We start from the raw sequence: 19,151 nt of genomic DNA, 5'->3' as shown, positions 1-19,151 counted from the left end.
ACTAGTTTTCTTCAGTAGAAGATGAGACAGGAAAGTCAGTTTCTGTTTATTGTAAAATTTTGAAGAATGGTTGAAAGCTAGGCAAACTTAAAATATTTCATGTACTAAATTAATAATATTGTTTCAAAAGGAAATGCAGACTAATTATAAAGGTTTATCAGATTTCTGTTCCTGTTTTTTGCTGTGTTAAGAACATGCAACAGAGATTGTGCGTGAAATGTGAATGTGGGCATGCATTCATATGTATGTTCACATTTCTATTTCTCTTGTGCATTAGCGTAGGGGAGCTATTCCATTCCTTTTGCAGTTATTATTTAGAGCGGTCAGTAGTCAGCCATTAGAGGGTGCTTCTGCACCAAGGAGCATGCTCTTCTTAAAACCTTATTTGCTAAACTTTAAGTGAAGAGTCATTTTATGTATCCCAGAATTACCCAATTTCTTCTTTAATTCGCCTGGTGCCATTCTTGGAATTCAGAGGGTTAAAATGGGGATAACTATAGGTGATTCAGAGAGGGTGGAATGACTCAGAGCAGTTAATTACTACATTTTGTAATTGTTTATGTAAAAACAAAAAAAAATTTATATAGACCCCATGCAATTGAAAAATGATACAGATGAACATCTGTACTGTATAGCACTTGCTTACAATATTACTGCCCCTTTTAGAAATGGTCTCATTCATTGTAACTCCACTGAATGCAGTTGCAGTAGGAATAGTAAAATAGATATAATTCATAAGTTTTTGCTATTGCTAGAAAAGTTAAAACTCTTTAAGGAGGATAAATAGGTTTTCTGTCTTGAATTCTCATGACCCCACATTCAATAGCAAACTTAGAAATGATACATCTGTGCTGGAAGATTGCAGAACTGGGACCTGGTTTTATAACCATTTGTCCCAGGAATACCATTTTAAAGTTAGCGCTTCTGAACCTTTGAACATTGGTACAAAGTGAGGGAAGGAAAATGGAGGTAGGAAAATTTCTAAAAAAAAAATTCTGCCATTGCAGAATCAATTCCCAAGACTGAATAAAAGTCACTACACTTCAAAAGTGGTCCATACAACAAAGCAGTACCTCTCAGTTATATGCCCAATAATGTTTAGATGATGAGTGCTCAGCAAAGAAATCTACCACCTGCAAATCTTTGTGAAAGCCAGTCCCCAGAGATGGTGACTGAAAATACTCCTGAAATACTGAAAATACTCCTCCCAGAGAACGTGGCTCTCCAGGGGACATCTTTGCACAAATTTCCAGATAGCATAGCTAAGCATTTCTGATATCCAACTGCTTTTGAAAGCTGACAAAACTTCCAAAGACCTTCTCTAGTAAAATGTTGAGGGATAGCTGGTGGAACTGTCCCTGAGCTCAGAAGGTGGGTAGAGACAGAAGTCTTTTTCAAGAGCTTCTTAAGAAGCCATAAGTCCTCCTAAGACTTAAACATAAAAGGTAGCAAAACATCCCTTCAGGCGTAAGTATCCAGGTTTTTGTTGTACCTGTGTCTATTGCTGTGTTTGTGGTACCATCTCTGTGTCAAAGGCTGTGGGTCTTGCTGTCTCCAGCGTTTGGAGATTTTGTTCGATCAGTAAACATTCTGACATTAGCAAGAGCTGTTTCATAATACTTTTTTCAACAAGTAGCATAAATCCATCAGTTAATGATGGGAGTAGAGCTACTAAGCTTAGTCATGAAAAGCAAGAACAGATGATAAAATATATTGGATATCTTAACTCATGAGCAAAAACACAAGGATGCACATATTTTGATTATGTCAATCTCATCTCCTTTAAATCTGTCCACTAGGAAAACAAAGCAAACTCTGTATTACAGCTGGAAAAGTAAGGCAGTAAGCCTGAAGCCAGATAGCACATCACCAACATCATCTAAAAAAGTAGATTGTCATTTTTATGGAGAACTAATTTACACTCCTCTCTGTAATTCAAGTACACATGGGGAAGATGCTGCAAGGTAGTTGGTTGTTTCTGAAGTATCAGGAGTTGACAAAAGTCCATTTTATATTTAATGAAGGTAACAAAACGTAAAATATATAAATTCCACAAATGCGTGTTCTTACAGAAATCAAGGAGAACTACTAGCCTACAGAGTCATATGCATGCTTTCAAGACATGAAACTGGGGCTGGTGAAAGAAACTACCTGTATGTCGGTATCAACATCTGGCACATCAAATAAAGATACTGTAATTCTCAGCTTTTTGAGGTGGGTGAAGCTGGTCATAATATCAGATCTACCAGTTTTTATCCAGGGGTGACTGTATTACTAGCCAGAGGAAAATCTTCCATAGGAAGCGTTGGATGATATCCTGGAACTCAATTCATCTTTACCATAAATACTCAAATTTATAGGGATGGTTTGGACTGTTACTAAATCTATTGTCATTTTGTTGTATGACAGGTTTGAGACTGCAACAGTTGCAATTACTAGGCAAAGGCAGCTCCAGGTATCTCATTAACAGCTTGTCTTACTCTGCTCCCATAATAGGTAGAATGATGTTGGACTGAGCTTTTGGCCCTTGAACTACTTGTATTAATGTAGTTACTTTGGATCCTCTGCATAGTCAATGGAAAAAGGTTGATTGAGCCCATCAGTTTTTTCTGTCATGCATGTGTTCCTGGACAACGCTTAATGCTGCAATAGCCAAACGCCGTCATGTTTCTGTCCATCTTACAGAGAGCAGTCTGTAAGGGAAGCTCACACGGTGAGAAAACTGGTGAATAAACCAAGCATCTCTGGTTCATTCTGTTTGGCAGGAAATGTTCCTTTTGGTTTTGGTAACTGGATTCCTAAAATCATCATTTGTTGTCAAAAACACATGGCTTGGCTTAATCTTTCTCTTCTCTCCGGCTTTCCCTTCTGCCCCACCTTGCTGTTAGTGTCTCATACCATGCACTTGACCTGTTTTGTTTGTGTTTTTTTAATAAGGTAAATTTCTGAAACTGGCTCTACCTACGAAACAAGTATTTTACTCTCATGGCTCAATTTCCTCTCTCCTAAAAGTAATAGAGTAGTTCCTAGTTCACTATTAAAATCTGTACCTTTTATTTTGTATATGACCCCACTGCTCAACGTATTCAAATGTGATTATGAAAATGTTTAAACAAATGCATTTTCTCTTCAAAGTTATTTTCTCTAATGCATATCTGTGTAATTAAAACATAACATAAACTATACTGTAGCATTACAATCAGAAATTAATTATTGTAACATGAAATTTTCATTTTTTGTCTTACTGCAAAGGTGAGTATGGCTTAAAATTGAAAAATATTAGTCCTTTTCATAGAAACCTGTTTGAAGATCATAAGGGAGTACAAAAGAAGAAAAGCTTTTTGTTTGTGTTTGCAATCAAATCTTTCTTAAAAGGAAGTCTGACACATAGGCATTGTAGTGTTTTTTTTAATATTACATTGAAGAAAGCAAGATACAAGTCTCACTGGATTAGCTGGAATTCAAGTATAGCAGAAAAGCCATTTTTAAAAATAAATGCATTGAGCAAACAAGAATCTCAATGAGCCTCACAAATGGCTATTCAAAGGTAATTTTCAAATATTAGCAAAGCTTACTTTATTGCTGGCAACAAACAAAAACAGAAGAAAATGTCAACATAAAGAAGCTACTGTAAATTATTTAATTGGCAAAACATTCTGAAAAAGAATACCAAAAACATATGTAAGTATACTGTTGATCTAAATATAATCAATGTTTGTTCTAGTAAATTTATTCAGCTCATACAATGTACTTAGAAATTATATATCTATTTTTAAAGACAGCTTGCAAATTTTCGTGATTTGTATATCAAATCAATGTGTTTGCCAATGTTCTTTTGAAAAATTCTTGAAATAAATACTCATTATGCACATTATAAAATGTTAAAGGCAAGAGCTGTACAGGTCAGTGAGAAAATTGTTGGTACATCACATAATTAAAAGGAAAACTAAATAGATGTTCATGCTACATTTTCAGTGCTGCACTTATAAAACTTGACTGATGCCCTCACAGATCTGGTTAGTAGTTTGATAGCTAAACCTGAAGTACTGCATAAAAGTATGTAAGAACCTTATTTGTTTAGATGTAAGTACAGTTAAAATTCAGATTGCACTATGGTTAACTCATTGCTTTGGACTTAACTATTGCTCTGATCCTTGTCGTTGACAGTAGCAGCACATGCTGCATGACCAGGTGATGAACTAAAATACTTGTTACTAATTTCTAATTTGAACTGATGTTCACATTTTAAAGATCCACTGTTATAAATCTCCTTCCTTCCTTCTATATAGTAGTTGCAGCAATGGTAGGGCAATGGAGCAAGGACTTTGCCTGTACTTGGATAATGTGCAGGTCCTTTCACCTATTGATACTCATTTCTGCTTAGCTTAAAAAAGAGATTTTATTATCTTTTCTTTCAGTTTGCAGTAAGAAATCACTACTGTGAGATTTTGTGACCTACTGACCTTTAGTCCTGAAAAAATGGTTTATTTACAACAACAATTACTATCTTAAAGAATAGTGTAAAACAGTTTGACATTTAATACTTCTGTAATTACCTTATGTCATGTGTCAGCCCTGGATATCTGTGGTTTGGATCACTTATCTACTATCTAGTTTATATAAAGGCCTTCAGGGTCTTTATCAAAATGTGTATATGAACTTTTCACTCTATGAAGTAAAAACCTGGGTCAATTATATCTATTTTCTGTGACCTTCTTAACTTTTCACACCCACTCTGTCAGAGTTGTTATACATTGTAATACTTGCAGCAGTATCAATTGGAGAATGATTGCTAGCTTCATTAATGCTGTCAGAGGTGTGGCTGATACATAAACTAAATATCTTCTTGACAAATGGCATTACCTCCCTCAATATCATTCTGCTTGGCTGTTGTTAATCTTATCTGTTCACTTAGTCAATAGCTGTCTTTCCAAAGAGACTACCAATAATATATATTGGAAGTCTGTTCCTGAAAGGAGGAGAGTCAGTAGAGTGGTTTGGGCAGTAGGCTAGAATTTACCAAATAAGAATTTGGTTTCTGTTCCTGTTATCATCATCTTGGGTGGCAACTCAGCAAAAATTGTGCCTAGGTTTTAACACATGAGCAAGCAATTAGAGGGAACAAGTTATCCCTATATAGATTTCCTGTAGTGTTTCTGCACATGTCCTTGAACTTCCACACCCTCTATCTAGTAAGTACAAAACGATTTTTGAATTTCCAGCTCAGAGAGTGAACATGACAGCTGTCTCTCATCCAGCAATTCACATCCTGAGCAATGACCTGCATGGCTTTTTGGCCATGTACAACTAATCTGTTTCAAATATATAGTAAGTACTAGTCTTTCAGATATTATGTCTGGCTACATTTTTTTATGGTAACTGTCTATGGACATGGTCCTACTATGAGTTTTGCTGATGTGGCAAACGCAAAACCAGTTGCAAGATCAGGGCCTCAATGCTTTGAATGCAATTGAAACAGATGAGTATGTGTTAAGCCCAAGATAATTGTGTTAAAAGTAATCTTAACTGGTAACAACTGGAAATGAAATGTTTGTGTTTTTTTTCCAGCATTTACAGAATTTCAGTGTGTTAGCATATGTCAAATAGTCTTAATGTTCTTAAGGAGCTATGCGGGTGTCTTGAAGTATGAAAACTCCGTAAATGTAACTAACTGTCATTGCAAAAGGATTATTTTCAGACTTGTAAAACAGTAGAACAGACCTCATAAAAAAGTAATTCAGTGGAGCATGCTACAACTTCACAGCCTATGGGAATAAGTTTACAATGTATAATTTTCATGCCAGAATTCTTGAGTTATCAGATAATGTATTTCCTTTCAATGATTATTCTGTAAACCGTATTTAGGCCTTTCTTATAATAGAAGCCTCACTGTGTGATTCAATACAGAATGTTCCGTGTGTTGTTCACAAAACAGTTTTCTTATTTAGGTTGGGGAAGTTAGAATAAGGAAAAAATATTGCTTCATTCGTGTATTTGGAATAAACATTCTCAGTCATCAAAGTCTGCTGCCTTAGAGAGAAAGGAAGTACCAACAGTAAATATTTGCGTTGAACTTAAGATTTATGATAACTGAACAACCTGTTATTTGTATAAGCTAAAAATATTCTTAAACCAATATTGTAATATGAATTATTAGCCACTGAGAAGATTTATAAGAGCATGTCTGTATTTCTACTTAAAATCAGAGGTTGGGCTTATGAGCAGAGGACCTGATTTTCATTTATACTACTAAATCTGCACTTCTTTTCTCAGTGGAAAAGGGATTTAAAGGAGAAGTAAATAAACATAAGAATAAAGCCCATTATGCTGCTAAAGAGAGTGAAGAACTCAGGCAAGGAGTTTCAGTGCCCGGTTCTGGAGATTGCAGTGGTGAGGAGCGGTTGGCCCAGGCTCAGAAAAAGCAGCAGCAGGCAAGGAAGTGTCTGGGTTCAACAAGCACCTAAGAAAGAGAAAAGACAAAGGTGACCCAGGTCTGCTCCAAGGGGGAAGGTGACATACTGAACTTAGGACCTGTACGTAAAAAAATTGGGGAGCAGAGAGCAGTGGCTGAGGTACCAGTGGGCCAGCTGCAAGAGGTCTGGTCACGGGTGTCAACACAGCGGAAAGGATGGAGACTACCAAAGCCAGCTTGAAGTTGCCATTCGAGAAGAATTGGTAACCCATTTGATCCAAATTTTATCAGGTGCAAGCATTTACTTTGTGTAGCTATGGCGTTTTTGGTCTGGTCTTGAATGAGCAGCATTCACTGTTGTGGTTAACCACAATCTTATTGTAAACAGGCCTCTGACCCTGACTGTCATTTATTCTGCACTGCAAAGTTCCTATTTACAATACACACATCTCAGGCTTTGCCAGTGCAAAGTGAAAAATGAAGACTAGAATATCTGCTTGTCAGAAAATGCAGTTAAGTTTCCACAATGAAATGAAAGAAACATTCAAGAATGAAATGAGAACAGCTCATTTTCTGCACAGGTGATACAATTTCTGACCTATGAAATCCAAAGGCAGGCTTGCACCAGGTGAAGACATGTCACAATGCCATCTTTGCAGGTCCTTTGAACTTCCAGCCAAACTAACTCTGCAATTTTGTGCTGTTTCTACAATGTCTTAAATCCAAACTTTTGTGAAATTTAAAAGTTCCGTGGCTAAAAATTCTGTGCTGATCTTACCAATGGACCCATGGAGCCAGGACCTTAAAACCTCACTGGATTCCTCCCAACATCACTGGATTTCTACACAGGGACAAGAAACCAATGACACTTACCTATTTGCACCATCTGCTCTGAACATTTGGGCCAGTGTCACAGATGAGAAGAACCTGAATTAGTTCTGCTTAATGCCAGAATACAGACTGAAGGTTTACAAATTCTGACTTCATTTCTGAATGTGTTTATATATCAAACAGGCTTCAGCTTCATATATCTGGAAAAAAGAAGAAATCTGTCTTGTAAGATTGGAAGGCCATTTTGCAATTATCATCGATGGAAACTTGACTGAGCAAGAAGCTTTTAGTGGTTTATTTTTAAAGGAATAATCACTGTAAATTTTAATATAGCTAAAAATGTAAAAGTTTAGTGTGTTTAAAATTTTATTTTACATGCTTTACACAAAGAAATTTTATCTACTCAAAGTGTACAGCAAGTAGCTACTCATTTAATGTACATTTTTGGAAAAAAAAAAAAAAAAGACCCCACAACATAAAAGCAAGCTGGAGTAGGACAAAGGTTGGATGTGTTGCTTAGGGACATGGTTTAGTGGGCGACATTGGTAGTAGGGGGATGGTTGGACCAGATGATCTTGGAGGTCTTTTCCAACCTTAAAGGTTCTTTGAAAACAAAAGGGTGTCCTATGCTGACTCTTACAAAATAATTCCTACTATAGCTTTATAGCTTTATATAGTTTTTTGTTTGTTTGTTTTTTCAAAAAAGGAAAAAGAGAAGTAAGTCTGTGGAAATGGATTTAGTAGCATTTTCTTTTATTTGGGAATTCTGTCCTGTAACATCTGCCCAAGCGCAAATCTGAAGCACCTAGTCCAGGATGCATACACACACGATACTGCAATAGATTAGTAACCTTGCTATGGCACAGAGGTACCCGCTTTCTGACTAGCTTTCTGTTTTACCTTGTTTCTGCTCCTAGGAGTGTGTCCCCTAATCTATAGAGATATTTTGGAGGGGACCCCCTGTGTTTCTCTTCCTTTTTCTAGGAGCACTGGATTTCTGGCAGCGCCTTGGCCCAACTTCACTGGAACAGACACGTGGTTTTCAAAGCCCATCCTGTAGCCTGGACATGCAGCATTTGCTGTTAGAGCGGGGCTTGGGACCATGTTGGGGTGCTGAGCCATGCCTCCAGCACATAAATGACAAAGTTCAGATAACCTGTTGTCATCAGCATTTCCTATTCTCTGGGTAGCTCCTCACAAGTTTTTGGAGGCCCATGTTCTTGGGATGCACTCGTGTTGGGAGCTGGGCATTGCCTTTCGCAGGCACTCCACTATGCCAGGTAAACCTACAGGAGGGAGAAATACAGTACCAGTGCTCTGAATCTCTCGCATAGGGCAGAGTTCTTAATTATTTGGCACAATAGCAGTTAAATTGAAGGTGTCAGAGCGGACCCTAGATATCAATTTCAGCATTTGTTGATGTCAGAAAGTGGCCAAATAGTTATTTTCTGTATCAGCGGTTAAACAAAGATTTACTAAACTGAGCATTTTTCTTTTTTAAACAAAGCACTCTGAGCACAGATACTGAAGCAGGCTAACCATTGCAGAACATCTCCATTTGTCAGTAAGCTTTCTGCAGCCACCAAAATATCCCTGCCTATTGTTTGTGGAGATACTGTGAAGGCAGACAGCCAGTGTTGCGTGAGCCAGAGAAAGAACTAGCTATTAAATTGAATTCCAGTGTTACCTTAACAATAGAGTTATTTTAACCTATTTTTCCCAAATTCTACTCAGTTTTAAAGAAGGGACATGGATTCCTTTTATATGTTTTCATGCTGAACTTTTTGCAGTAGCAAACAACTCAGATAGTTAAAGGAAGTCTGTGAATTCTAAGAGGCACTTTCTGAAGACAGATCCCTCTGCCGTTGTTGTCATCATTCCATTGTGTAGGAATATAGGGATGTGATAAATGGTGAGATGTGATTGCATAACTCTGAAAGTTGACCTGTATTCCTTCAAATGGAACTACTAAAAAATTAATCTGAACAAAACATTCAGACTTTAAAATGCCATATTTTGTTACAGAGCAAATTATCTGTAGGCTATAACTAAAAAGTATTTCAGATTAGGCTATTGATAGGCTGGACTGGTATTTTGGGGGCAGACGGCTATTTTCACTGGCCCAACAGCAACCAGCATTCAAATAATTAGCAGATTTGGGGATGCTCAGAGCCCAAAGAAAGCGGGAAGCAAAAAGCTAAACTCAAGGGTAGATTATTTGACAAAATCTCTTTTACCTCATTAGAGATGCAGAGAATTTTGCTTCATCTGGGTTGTTCATTACAGAAATGAAATACCCTTTTTAGGAAGTCTCTTTTTTTTTTTTTTTTTTTTTTACATTTACATACAAAGCTGTCTTTTTAATTTTTGGTTGCATTTTTTTAAAGTGTCTGTCTGGGAAGAATGAGTATGTAGTGCCTATTTGAAAGCTTCCCTCTCTTTTTGGAAGGTTCACCCTGTATCTTTGACATTCAGTGAAAGAAATAGGCCTTGAAGATTTTCTGGAGAACACGATTGAAAAAGCCTGTGGTGACTACATACGACAGCTTTGCAGTCATTTTGGGAAGTTATGTTTGGTTATTTGTCATGCTAAAGTCTCCTAGTCTTCTTACCTTGACTTCTGGAAAGATATGCCTTCTCTCCAGCTGAACAGATCGTCTGCCAATCAAAGGGGTTTTTTTCTATTTTTTTAGTCAAACCATGATAGGATTTTGAGAAGTTCACTCAATTCAGTGACTTCCTATTAGCAAGAGATCTAATCTAGGATCTCTGGGCCTTGGGGAATGCAAGTTTTGTTTCACTTGCTAAAGTAAGAAAGGAAAGAAAGTGGAATCAAATAAGAAAATTATAATATACAATCTCCTTTTATGGTAGTCCACATGGAAAATGAGGGTCTGCCCTCATCCATATTTATACCAAAAGTGGTTCCCATGTTCAACAGACCACCATACTACTAATCTCTTTGCATTTTTTTTCCAAACCTCATTCTCACCCAAGGTGAGAGTATATTCCATTTACTAGATGTGCATTGTGAGCTTTTTTCTTTTTCTTTTTTTTTTTTTTTAGAGGACTATGGGATTTAGTAAGTCAGCAAGACTTTTTGTACGTTTGGGGATCAGTGTAAAGAAAATGCTATTTCCACTTGGTGCTATTTCAGTGGATTAGGCGGTGCATCAAAACATACATATTAGCTTCGGTGATAATACCTCGAGGTCTCATAGATTTGCTGGGACTATGATGGTTTCCTTGATGCTACCTGAGATTCTTGCACATATTTCTCATCATAGCACTCTTGACATAAACATCTGATAGTCTTTATGTGATGGGAATTCTGCAGTCGTATTCTAATTGGTGCATCCCCTCAACAACTGGACATTATCTAGGTCGCACTAATGGAAAGGGAATGAAAAGTCCACTTGCAAAAATAAAGTTCGAGTGCAGTACCATACCAATAGTGGCTCTGAAGTGTGTTGTATCTGTGTAAAGTCCCCTTCAGAGTCCAGCTTTCCTGGGCTTAGCAAAAGGAACGGAAGTAAGTGGTCTAGTGGCCCACTTACAACTATAGCCGTACAGGAAACTACACCAGCAAGTCTCTTGGTTACTGTGTCTCAGAAGATTTGAAATGTTCCTTTGAAATAAAACACATCCTCTAATGGGAATGTTCAGATGGATTGTTCAAAAAAGCAGAGCAAACATTTTATAATTGTAGTCTGTATACATAATATTTCAATTCATATATTTTGCTTCACATTGCCATTTTGTCAGTTTTAATTGATGTAATATGCTATGTTTTTATTTAGAAAGGCATCTTTTTTTCTATGTAGCATTATAACTAATGTCTGCAAATATCATGTGTTCAAGACTGTTTTGTGACAATATTGACATTTTCCGATGTACAGAGTTTAAAAAAATTAGTCCTGAAATTCAGATTTTCATGTCTAAGCCAGATCTTTAAGTAGGGGCTAAACTTTTTGCATGTGTCAAGGTAATAACTACAGTGAAAATAGCTTATAATATGTATATGAGAAGCATCACTCACGAAGTTGTTCACTGTGGTAAGAGCAGCTCTAAATTCAAGCAAGTGTTGATTTCTTTCTATATACAATGGATATATGGAGATATATCCTTTTCTTATTCTATTATTTCCCATGCATCATTCGTTTTGTTGCAGTTGAAAACTACAACTTAACTACAACAAAATAGCACCAGTGGTAGGTTCTTCCAGGCTTAGTTTCCAAAATACTTGCAGTTTCAGTGGTGATAGAGGGTAATTAATTTGTTCATGCAGTTTCTTTCCTTCTTTTGATAGTGCTAAGGCGCCCATCTGCCATCAGATGACTTTCTTCCTGACTGAGATACACTTGTGGTCTTTGAAGACTACCTTACATATTAGAGGTGAGCTGTTACCTGTTAATAAAAGAAGACAGCAAAACCTGTTGATGAACATTAAATTGATATAAAATTCTGCATAACCAAATTAAGTGTTTTTTGTACTTATGAGAAAGAAAATTGGACAGCATGATGATGTTTGAACTTGGTCAGCGTCTTTGCTTATCTCATCATCATAGAATTGGAGTATCCTTTCAACTTAGAAATGTTAAGATTATATTTAATTGGATGCATTTTCCCTTTTAGGAAGCTATGCTTCACTTGACTGTAAGCTTCAGTGTAATGACTAGTTTGGGTGAATGAAGATCAATAGTCTTCTTGATTTGTAGAGGCATTATGATTTGTACTTAGTATGAAAATTTTAAAAATGTTGCATGTTCTGGGTATTTTGCATGATTACTTGAAATTTTGTATGTGCAGGGACATATTTATCTTATTAATTGATCATTCCAGGAGACAAATGACTAATTACCAGCCATTCATTCATCTTCCCTTGCTATTACTAAAGTAAAATAGGAAAAAATAAACAAACAAAAACCACTGATCAAACACAAAAACTCAAACCACTGGTTTCTAAATGGATCATATAAAAATATTGTTTATGATGCTTCATGTCAATTGCAGTGTACTGTACTTTTGTTGAAAAACAATGCTAGTTTATTATTATTATTATTATTCAAATATTGACTCAGTATGCCATAGCAACCTATCTGTGTGTAAGAACTGTTCTGTTCAGTAACAACAATAATATTAAAAACAGCAATAATATTTTAAAAAGCTGTATTTCATGGAAAAGTGTGATGGTTTAAGTAAACACATAGTTGTGGTTTGTTGTAATTGAAGGTGTACTGTGCCTATTTTCCACCTTTCACCTTCTTGCTTCCTCTATGACCATTTATGCATGGTCCACACGCCTCATTATGAAATCCTGAGGCAGAAGAGAGGACTGCTATCTTATTTTAAAAGCTACCTGTCACTGCATTGCCTTCCTACATTTCTCCAAATGAATTTTTCCCTGTAATATCTTTGTCTGAGTTTAGAATGAGACACATGCAGTGTCAAACTAATTATTTTGAAACAGTGCAACCTTAAATCAGACAGACCTACTTGGTGGAGCTTGCCATGGTCCACCTAAGTATTTACCAGACAGCCATGTCAGGAGCTGGCTCACAGTCCCACTGTAGCCCAAGCATCCAAATTTCTTTGCCATGGGACCAGGACAACAGAGCTGTGTGTGTGTGGTATACACTTGGGATTCATATGGATTCATATAGATTAAGAATATGGGATCCTTTGGAAGGGCAGCTTGACAGAGCTCATGAATGTTAAAAAGTAACCGTTGTCTTCAGCTTGGCTCAGAAGACATTTTAAATTATTCTCAGGTACAGCCTTTGTTGTGTTCTGTACCATTTTTCTTGTGAAAGAATAAAAAATATGATCATTAGGAAGGTGGTCAAAACATTTTTGCATGTTGGCAGCTGGAAAAGAAACAAAGCCTACATGAAGAAAATGGCAGCAACAAATAAATAGAGGACCTGTCACATACTCCTTCAGCCCTTGCTAGCTGGTTCTTGAAAGTCCTACAGGTATTCAGACTACGTACAGTATTTTTTTACTCTGGCTTGCATTTTAACACCTAAGACTCTGCTCCAGCTAGCAAAAATCGTAATGCTGGACTTTGCTTGCTAAGTTGTGTTTTTGTTTCCAGTGTCACACCCATAATTAACTACATTTCTATTCAATTGTATAGATGAAGATATTGGGACTCACCAGTACTATGACAAGAAAGAACCAGGTAAAATATGTATAACTATAACTAAAACTAAACAAAACTTCCAAATGTTCAGTCTACTTTGATACAGACTGTTTGCTCTGAAAATATGCAACTCGAATTTCTTGCTAATGTATGTCTCTATTTCTATAGAGTAAGGAAGCACAGAAAGAGATTTTCTTTCCCAAGCTACATCAGAGTATTTAAAATCTCTCTATTCCACAGGGAAAAAACAAAGATTTGGGGAAATAGTTACATAAAAAGTTACTACATGTAACTTAATATCTCCTCAGTACAAACAAAATTATAAAATGAGCTTTGTGTCGTTAAAACCTCATTGAGATTTTCTATTTTTATTTTATATTCCGATTCTCTGTTCCTTTTGCCTGCTGCAGAGTACTAAACCACTACAAGGGACTGCTGCTCAGGCGGATGCTGGCTGTTGCAGGGTTTGCTGGCATCCCAGCAGAGGGCATCGTGGACGCGCGAGTGTGTGCCCAGCCTCCTGCAGCCCCAACTGCTATCTGAAATAGCCATTTCAGAGTGAATGATCAATTTTCTTTATCTGATTAATCCTGTTAATCCTAGAAGTTTCATGATGGGCCAAAAGGTCTGCTCGGCTAGAGTTGCTTCCTGTTCGCGGCCAGGTTGGAGCGGAGGCTTGTGTGGGCATCCCGTGGGCTTGGCTTGGCGGTTCGTGTGCTGTCCCCAGGGCTCTGCTGACAGACTGACTCAGCTTCTCTTCTGGGTTCAGTTGCAGCTCACTTCACTATCTGATGAGATTGGAGGCTCAGGAATACTGTCCCACCTGTTGAGCTCCATAAGCCTTTCTTTCACTGCAAATTTAAGATATCTGACTTACGAGGTGAAAACATCAGGGCTGTCTTAATTTTTTTGTAAATTTCTGTGTTCTATCAAAATGTATGACTCTTCTCTCTAATATTAATATTTGCTGACAGCAGTTGTAAGGATTATCATTCACCTTTTCATCTGTTCTTTCCTCTAGCATCGCAGATGAAGCATGGTTACTTAGAAGACAAGCAAAAGCTAGCAGAATGTAAGGACATTTTCTCAGTTTCTTGTTATAGTAAGATGGAATTATTATTATTTTGAATTGGTGATGCCCCTGGAAAAACATTAAAATAATCTCAGACTTCTTCCAGAGTAACTTTCTGCACATGCCCTTTACAAAAAGACAGGCTGTCACAGAACTACAAAGCACAAAACAGTTGTGAAGTTGTACTTCGTCCTTCCTGGTATATTCGCAACTGTGTCATTAAACATAGTACTGAATATTGCTTCTCAAATCCATTGCCAAGAGGAGTCACAAAAATAAGCATAATCCAGAGTTTTCCTTAGGACATTTACCCAGCAGATGAGCAATAAACATTTCCCACTCAGCTCCTGCATTGAAATACTAACTGCCTCAAAACTGAAATTTATAACTAAAATACTTTCATCCAAAATCAAATTACAGGTTAATAATCAGCTGCCTTCTTAGAACATTTTTAGCTTTCAAACATTGTACACTGTTCCTGCATTATCTGGTTAAAAGCAATTTCAGCCTATACTGTCACACAGTAGTACTGTGACAGTTAAAAATTTTTATATTAGTACAACTTTTCTTAGCTCAAGTTTTACAGCTCCTGCATATTTATTATTGCTCAGTGTATGTGTTCACGTTCAAGCATTATTACATGACCACTCTGAGAAATCAAACTGATTTTTAGAAGACTTCACAAAGTAATACATATGCTGTGAGAATTGCCTTAACATTTCATGTTACCATAATGTAAATTTGTGTGGGGTTGTGCATGTGTTTGAAGGCAGAACATGATCCAGAAGGACATGTTATTTGCAGCACCATAAGGTGTGTGTGGAGCAGGATGGAGCCCTGCTGGGGATGGGTGTAGAGGTGCACACAGCCACAGGGTAAATCTACACCTGCTGCAGAGGGTTGTGTTGTCAGAATCAATACAGCTTTGCAGAGGTAGGGAGGTGAGAAAGGGTTTTAAGTAGGGAGGAGCACGATGGATTTACATCCTTTGTGCTCCATGTAGCATTATGGTAGAGGCGCTGCCTGTATCAAAAGAGAAGCAGGCCCAGATAAACAGTTATACAGAAGCCCTGACTGCTATCTTTTATGCGTGTGGCATGCAGCAGAAACATAAGCTGCTGCACCTTGTGGCTGTAAATATTGGGGTGGCCTAGGCAGAAAACACTGTATAGTACGTTTCTTAAAGAGGAATACTGCATAATTTTATTCACAGCTGCTGATTGGTATATATAGTTTGGTATCTGTACAGGCAATTTCCCATTTTGCACATGTGGATAAATATTCCAGTATTTATGAAGGCATCCATTGAAAATGTGATCTTACATGCCTAATTAATATTATCATAACAGTTCCACCAACACGGGCTTTGGTCCAATAAAATACAAAGAGAAGTTGTATGTTGGTGTGCTCCTTTGTTGATATATGAAATCCTTCATTTTTTTTCACTCTATAGCACTTCTATTGTAAGCTCCTTTTTGCAGGGGGGTTTAAACACAACTGTTAAGTCATTCAGTCTGGAAGTTGGCATACAAACTGACAGCTCAGAGCTCAAAACTTTTCATCAGGTTTCCTTTAAATAGACTAGATTTTAAAAGACCATGTGTTCTAGTTTTTCATAGTTTTTTATTGTATACTTACGAACAGAAAACTGCTCACTTTTAAATGATGAAATTTCACAAGCTATTAGAGAGCCTCATTCTCAGCAATGAAACAAGCCAATTACTAAGCAACTCCAGAAGAAGCTTTGCCTCCTGGTTTCAGAGAACAAATCCTATAAATCAAGTGTATTCTATAATATAAGTTATGGTATTCACAATTGCCTGTTGTTAATACCTCTATATATGCATATATTCATGCATATATATTTTGCAGACATGTTAGTGCCTGCTTTTTGAAACTGGGCAATGAAATGTTAGTTCAAAAGATTAGTATCTGTTTAGGATTTGATAACTTGAATCTGAGTTAACATACTGAATATGAGATGCTTTCTCATTGCAAATGCTTAGCAGCTGGGTAGGATATTCCATCCTGAGAGCTTTGTGCACAATTGCCATGGTGAAGTCATGGTCAGTGTGGATATTTCATGCAAATGGTTCCTACAACAGAGTTTTTCAATAGGATATCATTTGACAATAGAAAACATAGCCATTTCCTTCCAATTACAGGTATGTTTTATGTTTAAGGTAACTCCTAGAAATCTTAGGTTTGTGTTTCCAATGCAAAAGAAGCTCAAGTTGAAGAACTTTTTTTTGTTATATTTAATGTATGTTTGCACACACACACATATATACATACACATATGTACTCACTTATATATACTTTTTTTTTTTTTTGACATTTTTTCCCCACTTTTATTTGCCAGCTCGAGATTATCCTTGGATACTTAAAAACAAACGGCCAGAAAAACTGCGAGGTGCTCTCAAGGAGGTAGAGGTACGTTTTGGGAAGTTTCAAGAACAGCAACAAATAATCCAGTTTTCAAACCTCTTTCAACAACTTTAATTCTCATAAAGATTCAACTCTCCCTGTGTTGATAAATGTGCTTTTGTCTGGTGGGTTGTTCCAAAACAGCTGCATCTTTGTGTGGCATGCTTCATCTATAAACTTGAAAATCAGAAGTATGTTAACTGATAGTGACAATGTGTACTGCCAACTCTACTCTCTGTTCTGTTTTCTGTTGTCCTTTAGGACTTAATGCAAAACAGTCAATGTGTGCTGAGCAAATGGAAGAACAAACGTATCTGTCAGGTAAAATGTTTTGACAAGCTCTTGCAATGTTCAGTCAGTGGAGCCGAACAGCCATTCAGTGATTGATGTGATAGTGTTAAAATGTTAACTAATACTGAAGATCATTGTGGTTTTTTTTAATGTACGGGGCTCTTATTACTTAGATTGTATTTATTTAAATTACTAATCTGCAGTAGATACTATGAGACAAAAGTCTGTTTTTTATCCACAAGAAAAATTATATAAAAGGGGCCTGATTCTCTGAGAGAATTATTTTGGGGGGAAACATCCTGAAAGCATCCTGAAAGCAGGCTCAGGGAGTGGTTGCAGTATATAGACATGTCTGGAATTTATGTTATATTACATTTTTATATCTTAATTATTGACATCTCTGTCACAAATCTTTTTACTTTATGCTTATGTAATATGTGAGGGAGACTATAAACCTAAGCTAGCTAAATCATAAATAGAGTCACGGAACAAAAGATATTGTGACATTCAGCACACATGTAGCTATGTTCTCTGTCCGTATAACTTCCATATATTGTATACAAAAAACAGCTTTTCACATCATCATTAACACAGAACAGTAAGGGAGGTGGGAGATCTGAGCACGAAGCATGTGCTCCAGCTCCTTAATCAAGAGCTTGTTCTGAAAAATGTGTAATGTATTTTATAAGTTTCTATAGTCTTCATTGTTCATGAGGAATGTGTATCGTATTTAAAGCTGGCTTGGCATAAGAAATACTTGTAAGTGTTATTAATATTGTTTCTAAAAAGAAATTATGTTCTAACTTCTATGCTTTTTCAGTTTCATAACTTTTTTTCTTCTAATCGAGGTAGTACCAAATGGGCGTCAGCTGGATGAATATTAAGTATTTGAACAATATACAGCTGAAATTTCAGAAACGTCTTTAGGAATAGCAAGTTTTTTCTAAACACCTGATACACCAAACACTATAAAGTCTTTTTGTATCAATAATAAAGATATTATTGTCTAAGTCTATCAGATTGTATTTGCCTATCAGATCTTATCACTAACAAGTGTATATCATTCATGTACAGATTACATAGTATTACTCTGTGAATGTTAATCTTCTAGAACTGATTTAAATATTAATTGGACGCTAATTTAGAGGACTCATTTTTTCTGTTGTTATTGTTCTGATTAGGAAAGGAATTTGGTTAAGAAATACTGAGTCAGTTAGCCATGAGAGTGTTCATTTGCTTCCCAGTTTGTTCTCTTCATTTACTTTCCCAGTCTCTTCCCCCTCTATCATTTTTCTTCCCCTCCCATCGGTATCTGCGTACACGTGCATTCCTTACCAATTCATGCTTTGGAACAGTGGACTTCTTGCCAAAATTTGATTGTCCTGCTTTTATAACACTTCTATTTGACAATCAATTGTGTTTTAAACACTTTTTGGTTTCACTTAGCGTCCTCTCAGTAGTTTCAGGCTTACGTAAACAGAAATGGGACAATACGAATTAATTCATTTCTTGTACAAGATGGGAAAGAAAAGAGATGGCTGTTTTTATCTTAGCATATTTGGTTAGGTCTGACTCTGTATTGGATTGAATCATATAAAGGGATAACTTGATAAATTAAATATATTTTTAGTGTTTTTTAGATGGCTTATATAGAAGGAAGCCAGAGTTGAAGTTATAGATAAAAAATCACAGTCATCTCTCCTTAAATTCTGCTTTTGGTTTCTGAATCGCAAAACAAATTATTTTTATATAATAATGGCTGATACCTGAAATTACCATTGGGTTTATAATGTTCTGCCAAAATAATTGTTATTCCACTTTGTCTTCCTCAAAATATAAGCTGTCCAAGAAATGAAAATAAAACAGAAAAATGAATAGTTTGCAAGAGTCTAGATTAGAAAACCTGCCTTGTATCAATTTTTATGTTAAACAATTTATTTTTCTGCTGCTTGTGTCTCTGAGTATTTTGCAGG

At 36.5% G+C, this 19,151-nt stretch overlaps 1 protein-coding gene across 1 annotated transcript in view; it reads left to right on the top strand.

Annotated features, from left to right (window-relative positions):
* Positions 1-19,151, top strand: part of WDPCP (WD repeat containing planar cell polarity effector) — a 132,479-nt gene that overhangs the window by 16,741 nt on the left and 96,587 nt on the right. The window contains exons 4-8 of the mRNA XM_035552900.2: positions 11,553-11,638; positions 13,383-13,427; positions 14,410-14,460; positions 16,823-16,893; positions 17,149-17,208. Coding sequence (XP_035408793.1) covers positions 11,553-11,638; positions 13,383-13,427; positions 14,410-14,460; positions 16,823-16,893; positions 17,149-17,208 — 313 coding nt within the window. The remainder of the gene's footprint in view (positions 1-11,552; positions 11,639-13,382; positions 13,428-14,409; positions 14,461-16,822; positions 16,894-17,148; positions 17,209-19,151) is intronic.

Source organism: Cygnus atratus, chromosome 3 (assembly GCF_013377495.2).
Source record: "Cygnus atratus isolate AKBS03 ecotype Queensland, Australia chromosome 3, CAtr_DNAZoo_HiC_assembly, whole genome shotgun sequence".
NCBI classification, from domain to species: domain Eukaryota; kingdom Metazoa; phylum Chordata; class Aves; order Anseriformes; family Anatidae; genus Cygnus; species Cygnus atratus.
This window is presented reverse-complemented; position numbering and strand designations above follow the sequence as displayed.